Source organism: Melanostigma gelatinosum (assembly GCF_949748355.1).
Source record: "Melanostigma gelatinosum genome assembly, chromosome: 12".
NCBI lineage: Eukaryota > Metazoa > Chordata > Actinopteri > Perciformes > Zoarcidae > Melanostigma > Melanostigma gelatinosum.
Window position 1 is genome coordinate 12,920,179 of NC_136645.1, and position 13,571 is coordinate 12,933,749.

General features: G+C 42.3%; 1 protein-coding gene across 1 annotated transcript in view; it reads right to left on the reverse strand.

The window, feature by feature from the left end:
• Nucleotides 1-10,289, reverse strand: part of LOC306785380 (zinc finger matrin-type protein 4) — a 43,163-nt gene extending 32,874 nt beyond the window's left edge. Inside the window, exon 1 of the mRNA XM_079279738.1 lies at nucleotides 9,840-10,289. Within this exon, the coding sequence (XP_079135864.1) occupies nucleotides 9,840-9,875 (36 nt within the window). The 5' untranslated portion in view covers nucleotides 9,876-10,289. The remainder of the gene's footprint in view (nucleotides 1-9,839) is intronic.
• Nucleotides 10,290-13,571: the final 3,282 nt, after the last annotated feature.

The following is a 13,571-nucleotide window of genomic DNA, read 5'->3' on the forward strand; positions in this document are numbered from 1 at the left end:
GAAAAGGGGGTTCATTGCCACCATACTGTGTCAGATCATGTGATGTTTTGAAATCGAATTATTGCAACTTTAGCAACATTTTCCGAAGGGGCATGAACCAAAAAAAAGCCATGTGTTATAATTAGCATTGGTGGACATTTCAATTTAAGTTAATTTTTCGATTCCTTCTTCATCATCTCATTTTTTGCTTGGATGCACACAAAGGTCACCATGCAATCAATGATGATGGAATTAATTGACCATTAGTGGGGAAAAGGCTCTTCTCTTCGGGGGGATTCTTATAACCTGCACAACTTCACGATCAAAAATGCCATTTTTTTCCAAACCTCTTGCGTCCAAAATATATACTTATCAGTCGGCTTTGCTGTTGGCCGTGTTATACATCTTCATGAATGTAATTGGACATTACGAGCCGTAGTTGATTCTAATCAGCCAGCGCAGTTTCTCAACTAATGCTGTGCTTTATTTTGAGTTTGTTTCACATGAGAGACTTTTGTCTTTGCTGTAAGGTCTGTGTGGCTGCTGCTCAGTTGTCCTGCTCACAGTCCTGATGAGGCAGATAAATATAGCATTCAAATGTGTGTGTGTGTGTGTGTGTGTGTGTGTGTGTATACTCACAGATGTTTTTCTGAACTTTGATGGACAGAGGACAGAGATATGAAAAGTATACACATCTACTCAAATTAAAAATAAAAACTCAATCAGAAAAAGGATTGCAAAACCTAGACGAGACTTAACGAACGCATCAAAGCCAGAGGCATGTGAAGACAGAATGACCTTTAAGGGGTTCTCCTTTAAGACCCCTTTAAGTATAACATGGTGAACTCTGAGCCCTCCCTCAAATCTCCGCCTCTGGTCCATAATTCGTAATAAAGCCGGCATCGAGTCGGACGTGGCTTTTTGTTCTTGTCTAGTAAATTCTACCACTTAGAGTGTTTTCTGTCGCCTGGGCTTAGAATATGAATTACTTTGTAGTATTACTTGCAACTAGATAGCGTTGTACTAAATGAGAGCCCTATTGCACTGACAGAGATATAGTGTAATGTCTTATACCAACGGGGAGCTGCAGAGACAATGTTCCGAACACTCTCAGTTATGTCCCCTTTGAAAATCATTCCGTTGTAACTTGGGGTTCGGTGCCTTGCTCAAGGGCACCTTGGCAGCGCCCAGGAGGTAAACTGGCACCTCTTCAGCTGCCAGTCCAAAATCCCTACCTGGTCTGTCTGTGACCCGAGCCAAGTCCCTACAGACTGAGCTTCTGCTGCCCCTGGTATACCGGTATAACGTTAGAGATGAACCAGTGGAAGATAAATGGGCCACACTTTACAGAGCACAGAACAGCAGAACAGCAGGACTTCTTATGAAGAGTAACGTCGGTATTTTCTAACCGTGACCCTATTTTCCCATGTGACTAATGGAGACCACTATTTTTTGAATTGGTCCACTAGCCTATTGAGCTAGAACAAATGTTATCATATTGGGCAATACTGCATCGATGCGTCCACTCAAAGTGCTTGTTTTTGCCACATAAATGCTCAGATTGTTATTATAAGTGTCTGCCAACATGATGGAAAAGACCCTACAGAGAAATAGAAAATATTTTTTTCCCTTTCGATTGATCCGGTCTGTTTGTAATTGTGTCGTGTGTGACTTGTTGCCGGAGGACGCTGTAAGCATGGGTGACAAATTGAGAGAAGGGCTGCGACAACAAGTCATGCATGACACAATAACAAACAGACCGGATCAAGTGAAAGGGTAACAACAATGTTTTACACTTCTTCAGGGTCCTTTCCTACAATTAAAAATACTGAAACTCTTTTAGTGGACATACATTGATGGTGCGGAATCGCCCGGCATGATACCATTGCAGCCGTTTTTGCGGCTGCTGGCTGCAGAGTTGTCGCTCAATACGGAAACAATTTCAAAAAATTGTTGTCCCCATTCGTCAAAAACATGGAAAATAGAATATAGGTTAAGTTCCCCTTGAGGTAAGTATTTGATCTTTCCATTTCTGCTGCATCAGAAGTGTCGCTGTGAACTGTCTGTTCCCCTCTCCCTCTTTCTGAGGTCACATCTTACATATATAACAGTTCCTTTCTCATTTCAAAGTGCTGCTCTGATTTAACCGTCAAATTATGCATGCAGTCGATGAAATATTGACATCAGCCTGTGAGCCAATGACCTGTCTAATGAGTCACTGGTGGGTATAACAAAAGGAAAGGTTGCAGGGTTAATAATACGGAACCCACTCTGCCGTGTCACTTTGATGTTCCACATTACAATTTGCTTCCCTGTTTCACTCTTTGTAATGTAATCTTTCCGACACTCTCTCTTCGTCTGCCCCCACCACACACACACACACACACTCGCGCCAAACCTCCCCTTTGTACAGCAGCAATCAAAGGTACTAGACTGAGGGAATAACGTCTTCAAAGGAGCAGGAGCCCGAGTCTGAACCTAAATCCTCATTTATTCAGTTTGTACCGCAGGAGTTCGCTTTGTACTGTTCTTGCTCAATGCTGCAAACTGCAAACATACACACACACACACACAGACTCAAATACAGCCAGGGTACAAACACACAAGTCTCGCCTCACAAAGTAAAACTAAGAGCTAAAAGCTAAAGATCCAAAATGGCTGACAAAAATGTGATGAGGGTTCCTGCCTGTTCCCTCATTGTTCATTTCAGCATAAACCACGAGGGTAGATTGTCTTCAGCAGAGACAGAGTGTGGTACAGAAACGAAACACACACTTAATGCCAAGGTCAGTTCACACACTTCTCCCCCTGAGTCAGTGTGTGTCTGTTCTTTATGACTGTCCCTCCCTGCACTGCTTGTTGTGCCCCATATTCTATTTTAGAGCATTATGGAGCACCTTCCTATTGACAGTCACACATAGTCACACGATGTTCTTCATCTTTCCCCCCCAGCCCTTCTACCTCGTTTCTCTCCCAGTGTTGGAAATGTGGCCTTGAGGGCAGGGATTATTCATAAGGGATGGTGTAGACGTATCTACTCTTGCCAAAGAAAAGCAGATAAGCTCCTGTATTATGCACCTTACTGCTGCAGTTCATTTGCAATGCAACTTGAAGTTAGACACGTTCCTTCTTCTTAGGGATGCTTACAGAAATGTTCTATCTTATTTGAGATAGCGGCACGTGTACAATCTCGGCTCACCCTCGCAAAAGGGATCAGGATCCCAAAAAGACTTCCTGAATAAATACAGCTTAAAAACAAGAAAAGGCATTCTCACTATTTATTTTGCGTGAATAGTCTGAGGCCTGGACTATTGAACATCAGAACATATATGGAACTGACAGAGGTGTGTCTATTGCACGGAGCATCACAGCTTACGGAGGAACCAAGTGGATGTCAGTTCTGAGTCGTTTTAGCCACGCTAGCGGCGTGCCTCCATTGACGGCAATCTCGGCCGGCCAGATCTCAACTAGAGGATGGATTGTGAGGACATTCTTGTCCCCCTCAGGATGAATCGTAATAGCTTTCGTGACCCCCAGACTTTTTCACGTCAACTATCTACTATGAAGTGTTTGGACTCACATTCATGTCGTCATTTGACCTTTGATCCAGCCAGCACCAGGTGAAAATGACAATTGTTCCGCCTCAGCTATACTTTGTGCTTCGTGCTAATCAGCAAAGGTCATCATGCTAACATGCTAAGCTAAGATGGTGAACATCACACATATTGCACCTGTTTAATTAAGATCAGCATGTTAACAGCGCATGGCTGTAGACTCTTAGTCCTTTTGTTCCATACTCGTCATATTCATAGGAGATATTGCAGTGGAAGAGCACAGCCAATACAAAACTTGACACAAGTGAGACTTTTCCTCGGTTCTTTGCTGCGTTTGTTCATCAGTAGATTAATAAGATTGAACAGAAGGTCCCCACGAGTGCTGTCTCAGGGCGAGGCAATTTGTGGAGCAAACTACAAGTCAACTCTATTCATCTCATTTATTTATTTACTTCATAGACTTGGTAACCTCTCGGCCTCTCTCAGACCTTTTATTCGGTGCGGCTGTGGTACTTTTATCTCTGAAAGTCTCTCTCTGGGCCATTACTTGTTAATGGTATTAATAGCAGAGCCACCGCTTTAGGCCACAATATGGATTCATTAGAGGGTGAATGAAGACCATTATCCCGGGCAAAGTAAAGCTTTCCCAATTTAAGAGAGCACATCTCTGCCTCCCTTTTATCTATGAGTGTGTGTGTGTGTGTGTGTGTGTTCAGTAACCAAGTTAATGGGGGGAGACGGAGGCGGCCTGAAGTTTCAATTGGGGTCGTTATGTTACTGTAACATATGGGGAGTGCTATGCTGAATGGCAACAAAACTGTTGGGGTCCATCTGTTCCATTAGCAACTAATTGCACTGTTTTTATACTTTGGCACATTCTGTCCAAATGTTCTTATTATGTTTCTTTTGACTTTCCTGGCACAATTCTCATCTCCATATTTCCCCCTTAGCATTAAACATTGTCTTGGTTTTTGCACTGAACACCCAGATGCAATAGCAAGTGCATTAGACCTGAGACTGCACTGATGTCAAAGCGGGGTTTGAGGATCCAACAACACCAGGAAAATGGTGTGATTGATCAAAAGAGGGTAAACATGGTATTTGCACTAAGCAGAAATATACTCGCTTCAAGGATTTGGGCTGTAGGCAGGGTGTGGTCCTCTCAGTATAATACACACTTATATGCACATTGCTTTTGGTATGCAGAGAGTGAAAATGGGATCAGCACACCCAAGGATAATATTATAATTCAATATTTTCCATAAGCAATCTTACAATGTATTTCCATGTACAATATGTTTTTTACTAGCGGGCAGATTGGGGTGAAATGCAGAAGGGCGCAAGCGGATTTCCCATGAGGCAACATGCGCCTCAGCACCACAGACATGCTTTACCTCAGAGATTATGAATATATACAATTGCGTTAAGTGGAACAACTGAAGTGACACAAGCCAAATAATGCTTTGTAATGACTTTCTTCTCTCCAAGTCTCTCAGTCCTCTCTCCCTCTCTTTCTCTTTGTCTCCCTTACGGAACTGATACGACTGCAAACACCTAATTAGAAATATGACTCTTTCTCTTTTACTAATTAGTTCAATAAGCTCATTGTTCTGTTGCACAAAAAGCTTGACTAATAAGAATATTACCGCAAGGTTCAGGTGGCTTGACTGTAAAGCGGGAATATAAATAGTTTTAGTACAACACGGCTGAGAGGTGACCATGTGTTTTGGTCCTAAGGGGACATGTACACAAATATCCTTGTAGGATCAACTGTCAATCACAGGGCTCCGATTTTATATATGCTTTAAGTGTCTGTCACAGTGTGTGTGTGTGTGTGTGTGTGTGTGTTGCTTGAGTAAATGTAAGTTGCCATGCCTGCAGGAATCCCCACAACAAGCAAAAGGTAAAAAAAAACTGCCCATTAATGCACCTTTTGTAAGAGGTGTGTGTCTCTGCATTTGTGTGACTTTGTTTTCTCTTTCACAGCGTTTCTATGAAAACGTACAAATGCACTATTGGTTTCTGATGTATACATGGCAGCCTGCGTGACCCACGGTGGAATTGTGCTGGAATAATTACACAGGTCAAGGTCAGGGTAAAGTAAGTCCAGATTAATAGTGTCAATCGACTCTTTCTGTTGTTTTCATGCAAGGCTGACTATAGGAACCATGGGATTGATTGACTGAACTTTCACACTGTAGACATTTTTGTTTATTCAGTTTGCCGGTAGCTGTGTTCCCTAAGACGGTGCGAGTGGTATTACATTGAAATGATTGATTTTATCTTTGGGGCTTAACTGTTAAGCACAGAGCTTGTTTGGTCCATGAGTGCTTCCAGCAAACTGGAGCTACCCGAACAGAGAAGCATTGATCACGCAATCATCCGATCGTACAAAAGAAATAAAGTCCATGTTGAAAACAAGCCGACAAGAAAATCAACTAAAACTTTAAGCTGTATTCTAGATTTAGTTTTGAGTCAATCAAATAAGATCAAATGAAAAAGAGTAATAAGAATAGTAGTATTAACCACTGTCGGCTTCAGTTACATGAACTCTGCCTCCTTTGCCATTTGATTTAAAGAAAACAAATATGTTTTCTGAAAATGCGTGTGGGTTTGATCCGGGAATAGAAAATGAGAAGGCACCATTTGTTTATTTTCTGTTGCAGAAACATTTCCAAGAAAATCGAGAGAGGACAACAGCCTTTACACAACAACACCACACAGATTCTACAGGAGAGAAATGAGTTGCGTGGTCCCCACATGCACACGATACCCCCATCTACAACGATAGCATACATATAAACATCACACTGTGCAGTCTAAATCATCACCAAATATACATGCACACAAAGGACTATGCTGTTGGTATATATGTATGAGCTTGCAGTGCATGCTGTGCGTCTCTCTCACACTCACACTCACACACACACACACACACACACACACACACACACACACACACACACACACACACACACACACACATGCACATAAAGGAATATGCTATTGATATGTACTGCATAAGCTTGGACTGCATGCTGTGTAACACACACACACACAGCATGACCTTGCAGCACCCGAGCCCACATGAATAGGAAGAAAGGACCTATGATCAAGTGCATGTGCTTCTTCAACTCCTCAGTGTGTTTGTGAGAATGTCTCTGAAGTTTTGAGAAAGCAGCTAACTTATTTCGACAGAATCAAAGACGAAAAAGAATGAATTCTACATCTGATAAACATATTTGTCTTTCCTCATTCAGTAATGCACCCACAAATATCCCCCCCTCCTTCCCTCGTCCCCTCCCTGTCTGGCAGCAGGCCAGTTTCCGATCATGGTGATGGAGCAAAAGAAAATTGATTTCTAAAGAGCTCTGTCTGCTATATCCGGATATGAAATATGCAACCAGTTATTACTCTAACACGGATATTAACGTAACACAACAACCGTGTCAAGATATATATTAAAGATGTCTTGTTCCGGCTGAGAGACTCAAGAAATAATCTAAGATTGATAAGCCGCCACTTGTTGAAAGAACGCCGAATCCTTATCGATACTGCACAATGTTGACGATATCTGCTTTGGAACAGAAGCACAAAAGCTGTTTGGGAAGGTTGGCACTGCCCCGATGCTGCCGGATTCAATATCGTGATCGTGTAGACGGGCACAACGTTTAGGTCCCATGTTAGCTATTATGCAGCTATTCATGAATGTACACTAGGAAAGGTCAAATGACCCACACGTTGATGTACATGGACACACGCACACATTAACTCAGATGCACCCATGCAAATACTGCACACAGTTAGCAGAAAGGTCACAGCATGCGCTGTCTGAGAAGAAGATATTTGAAGAAGATATGCTGCCTGTTGCTATGGAGCACTCCAGCAGGAAAGCATACAGACACAAAAGACACACACCTACACATGAGATGCTATCGGTCTTAGACAAACTAGGAGCACTTACACATCTGTACACAAACACACACGCGCGTTCCATCAATCCATGTCCTCATAAAAAAGCGAAGAAGCAGCAGTCACTTTTCACGAGCATCACTGCCTCAATTATTTCTCCCGGACTTTGTGTGTGTGTGTCTTTCTTTGTGTGTGTGTGTGTGTCTTTCTTTGTGTGTGTGTGTCTTTCGTTGTGTGTGTGCGCGAGTGTGCATATGCTTTATTTGTATGTATTCAAGGGAAGCGGGTACTTTGCAAGAACATCGCTTTTCCGTTTATTCCTTCAGGACTGGGTAATTTATGCCAGTCGGTTAATCAGATTCTCCCCCAGATGCCGTTCAGCACCTCGTGAGAGACAGAAAGTGGGAGAATGAAATAGGCTTCTGTACTTCTTGATGGCTCGGAGCTGGCAACAGCTACACTGCACATTCTCCACATTATCAACATGCTAATTAAATGGCTTTATTTTCTTTCACGTTTTTTCCTCCTTCACTTTGGCTCTGAGGTTATGTGCAGTGCAGTACATGGCAAGTGACATGAATACAAACTGTTTATAGATATTCCAACAACATTATCTATACTTTGTAAACACATATTCTACGACACACACAATGAAACATACAAAAACTCCCTTTAACTCAATTGTAACCGAATGGAATATGGCGAAACAAACAGTCGATCGTCAGAAACGTATTCAGCAACAACTGATATTAATTGTTAAGTCATTTTCGAAGAAAAATCGCTGGTTCCAGCCTTCTAAATGTTATTTGCTGCTTCCATTGTAAATAAACTCAACATTTTGGGTTTTAAAACAGAGCTGCAAACAATGCTTATTTTCATTATCGATCAATGTGCTGATTATTTTCTTGATTAATTGGTTAATTGGTTGGTCTAAATAAAGTCAGAAAATTCTGAAAAATGTCCATCACAATTTCCGGAAACCCAAGATGCAAATGTCTTGTTGTGTTCGACTAAAGCTCAAAAGCCAGTGACCTGATGTACAGTAGAAGTCAGCACATGCTGATCAATAACTGCATGTAAACAGAGCATGAAGCCTCAGCTCTGCTCAGTCGCTTTGGCTACATGTGGAAAAATAGACTCGGACATAGACTGCAGAGAGGGAAGCTCGTAGTCAATAAAAAGTCCTTTTCTGAGGACTGAAATAATAATTGCGAGTGATGACACAAATTAATTGAACTGTCGACTTCATGACACTCATTGTGTCTGACTGACTGATATTTGGGGATATTTGTGTGTGTGTGTGTGTGTGTGTTAGGGGTTCAGTCCTGGTGACAGGCAGGCAAGTGCTGTGTAAAGGCCATAAGCTGGTATCATCCTGCCACAGATGCCCTGTGTGAGACTGACGCATTCTTCTCAAAGTGACAAATACTTGCATGGAGTGCGCTCTCAATGAGAGGGATTGGAAGTGAAACCAGATGCAGCAAGTATGAGACCTAATCCATAATGCATCTGACACGTGTCTTCATATTTCACATGCAGTCATTATTGTAGGTGTGCCAGAGCCTGGACTGGCACTGCAATGAAAAGTTTCTGAATCACGAGGAAAATCCCTGCATCTAATTCAAATGACAGCGGGCGGCCAAGTTTCCTAAATTAATTCAAACTGCTCTGGAGCTGAAATGAAATGAGCTGAGTTATTTGAATAGCCAGTGGCCAGAAGATCCAGGTGTCACTATAATGATAATCAATTCATATTTTAAGTTATGTTTCAGGCGGGAAACACCACCCTCTCTGGTTTCACCTTTTCCAACATCAGGATGAGCTGCCTTCCTCTGTCTTTGTCACTGTGAACTGAGTTTGCACTGTTGCAAAACAACACATTTGGGGACCTGACCTTGGACATTAGTCACTGTTTGCCAACATTTTATTGACCAAACAATCAATTAGCCATATCCATAACTAAAATCATAAGTTACATGCAGCCCTTACACTATCATCTACATCTTGAGATGCATGCATTGACCTCATAGATAACTCAAAGTGCTACTTGAATGCGATATTGTTCAATCAAATACCCAGGAAGCATTAGAGGCTAAGCAAGATTGGATAATATATAATCACGCAACAGTAGTTCTTAGAACATGTAAATCAATACCTTGCCTCTGATTTATCTGTAGATTAAATACCAGAAAGTTTGCAGAGGTTACTCTACTGACACCCCTCTCAGCAGGACTTTCATGGAGATATTGAGTGATTCAAGGTGCCAAAACCTTCAGTATTCTGCTGGCAACAGCCAGAAAAAAATGATCCAGGCGTCAAATAAGGATGTCAATAACGCATCTGTTGAACAAACTCTGTCAGCATTGCCCATTCAGTTGGCTGTCCATCACTCACCTTGCGCAGAGGCAGCGACTCCTCTACGACAACCATCCGCCAAACGTCTGTAATCCTTCCACGCACCTGTGCCGTAAAATCCGCCAAAACTTAACGCGAGTCCTGCCAGCTGGAGCGTCCTTGGTAACGCTGCGCTGCGCAACACGGATCTCTTCTTTGTGTCTTGATTTTAAATCGCGTGGTACCCTCCAAAAAAAAAAAAAAATCTTAAAAAACTCACTCGCGCTGCTCTCTGTCGTGATGCGCGTGTCCTCCAGCCCTCCGCTCTAGTCCATAGTATCGCGGAGGTAAGAAGAAGAGACGTACCGCTGTTGATATCATCCGCTACTACTCCGACCGAAAGGCGCCGCGGAGGGGGAAACAAAAACAAAGTGAGCTATCCCCGCGTGAGGGAAGGGCCGAGGAGAGGAGAAGAAGAGGAAAGTGTGAGCAGCCTTCAACCGGGATGAATGAAAGACAGGAAGCGCTCTTCGGCTCACACAGGGTGCGCGATAGTGTACCCTGTGCGCCGGATTAGCAGAGTGAGTGAGTGAGTGGGAGCACTGGTCGAGTGAGGAGGTTTCCGCACTGTGCACCCACATGCATATCACCTTACATAAAAAAAATGAATAGAGAGAGAATACAATGATTGTTGTATTGACATGCTGTTTCCATAGCGTGATGGTAAGCCTAATGAAGTGTGCTACAGTCCGCTTGTCACATTATACTGAACAGGCTCTACAAATTATTATCTCAGCAAAACCAAATTTCTGCAAATGAACCCATTTTTCAGTAGTAAGTATTTCTTTGGCATTTGAATAAACAAACAGTTGCTTTTGAATAACAATCAAACCAAGACAACATTCCACTCACAGTAAAAATTCAGAGAAACCTCGTTGTTGTTGCTTTGCACTGCCAACAGCAACCTTCATCTGTGGAAAATGGCATTAATACACTGTGGACCACAAACACTTCCAAAATCAATTGCATGCACCAAATTTAGAGCTTAGTTGAAAAAAAAAAGACATTTCTTGACTTTATTTTCATTTTTTTCTCTTCGATTATCCTGGGTCTTTTTGAAATGCCACATTTTCTCACTAGTGTATTAATGTGCATTTATTCCGGGAGAATGGGCGCCTATTACACGCTTTCTGAGGCTGTGACAGCAGCTCGCATGAGGAAGCCAAGCACGTCACAGCTCAGACAATGTACCCAGGCAGACACACACACGCACACACATACGCACACAAGCATACACTCGCAGATCTAAATACGCACGAACCCACTGACACAATGCACATCGACGAGATGCCAATTTATCAAACCACCAGCCAAGGCAGGCCCGAGGACGTACAGTGCCAGCATTGGTCTGGAGAAAGAGGACAGGATGTGAGTGTGTGTTTAACTTTTCTTTTTTCGCCCTTTGGGTAATTTTCCCCAGAAAATGGCTGCACCTTTAACCCTGATGCCAGCTGACGTGGCTGCATGACAAGAGAATTTATAGTTATTGTGATTGTCAGCATGCTTTGGAGTACAGAAGAGGACGTGTGTTAGTTTGTTCAAAAGAGATCGTGAGCAAAGGGCAAGGAGGGACGCTGCTAGTGTCTGTCCCTCGTGCTTTCTCATTAAACCGTCAAGATCATTGTTCCTCTCAGAGCTTTACAGCATTAACAAGCCCAAACTAATCCACTATTAGAGAGCTGACAGAGAAGGCACAGAGCAGTGCTTGGAAAGTGGTTGGGTTCAAATGAAACAAGAACAGTACCAAAATGTGTCTGACGTCTGAATATATTCTCTCTGAACATCTCAGTGGATTGACGAAGCACAGTGTTGCGTTAGGACATCCTCACTGCATGGCATTGATCAGTTAGGAGACAATCTTGAAAGTGTCTTTCTAAGGAGAGACTGATGCCGACAGACACAAAGAAAAAAAAATCGAATATGAGTTAGAACTTGATATTTGACTGCGACAGATGATATCAGCCGATATTGAAATAGTAGATAGTGATGGAGGCTCTTCCTGGACGACAGCTATACAGCAAAACTGTGTGCAATGAGATTTTACTCTCTTTTGATATTTCATTTATTCATTCTCTTAACCATTGATTTGTTTTTGTAAATTAATAATTTATTTTTTACAAATGAAGATGTCCAGATTTTATATGCCGCATAATCGGTCCGTTGGATCTGGATCGCAATGATTTGAAGTGCAGCTCGTCCATCCGAACACAATATTGAGTTTATGAATTATTAATAACAAGCAAAGCCTATTGTAACTCCTCTCTACTAGCATCAAATGTTATCTTTTGACAAATGCAGTCTTAAAGTACAACTGATAATATGAGTGATTCATGATAATATATACGAGCATTAGCTTTCCAAAACTCATGCAGTCTGGACCCTCGTCTACTCCATTACAAATGAAACTTTCGGTTGGAAAAGTAAAGCCATGTAGGAACAGATACTACAAAGGCAAAAAGAAATCAGCAGAGATTAAATTGATGCGCCAGATTTTATTTCCACTCATCCACTAACTCCCTAGCTGAGGGAGTGTTTATATTTAGACGTGAATAAGTGTGTGTTTATGTGTGCGGGAGAGCATTTCAAATGTTAGTCCCCAGATTTTGTGATGTCGGCTTCAGTGCGGTGCATCTGTTGGGTTTCGGCTGCTGGGATACTGGCCCGGTCTGCTTGATGCTGCTCCAGGGTTCGGGGGCAGCCTGCCGGCACTGCCAGTTGGTAGCAAGCCCGAGCGTGTCGGGTTGCTCATTGTAGTTGGAAAAGTATTTACAAAACTGATATGCCTTTGTTTGTCCACCACAGGTCGGAGACACAGAAATGGGCACCGACTACTGAGACGGTGCATGAATGTGGAGTGCATGTGTGTCTGCAGTAAGTTCGTGGAACATAGAAATATGAGGTTACGGACAATGGGTCCATGTTCTCTCTCCAATAAAGTGTTTATTGGCAACAGGTGAGGGATCCAGAGATCGAGGTTTTATTTCAGGAGCATCAGCATGTCTTACGCTTACAGCGCAGATCACTTACAAACAGCCATATATAGAGCACAGCTGACACTGAGAACGCCCAGAAGGAGCTAAGTCAAAATGAATGTGATCTTGTCGCCACCCTGAACACCAGACGAGGAAAAGAGAGCGAGGACAGACGAGTAATTGATATCTATGGTGTCAACTCCAACACAAGTTCACCCTTGTGATTCATGTATTTTTCCTTCATTATCCACAACTTATGATAGCAACTCAAACATAAAGCCCTGCTCTTATTTTTATTGCAAAGATTGCAAAACATGTCTGTGCCTTGTGCCGTATGTAAGCACAATGATGGAACATTTCTATTCATTAACAGCTCTCCTTAAACACAAACAATGACGCTTCATTTATTTCTACCCTGCCAGTCTTAAATCCATTCATTTTTGAAGTCATTAGCATTTTAACCTTCCCATTTTCTCACAACTCAAATGACTTCACATTATTGACAGCGAGGTGGCAGACGGATCTATGTCAGCCCCACTGTACAAACACGATACTTGTCATCAGATGTCTGGAGCTGTATTTTTACACTAACAACTCCTGCAGAATTGGACGATGCATGAGAGTCTGACATTTGGTTGATGTGTGACGACCAAATTATTTAGAAAGTTCTGAAGGAATGTCTAGCTCATTCATTTTGTACCAAAACTTGATTATAAGTCAAACATTTCATGCCAACACTTGTCGCTGCAACATGAAGTTT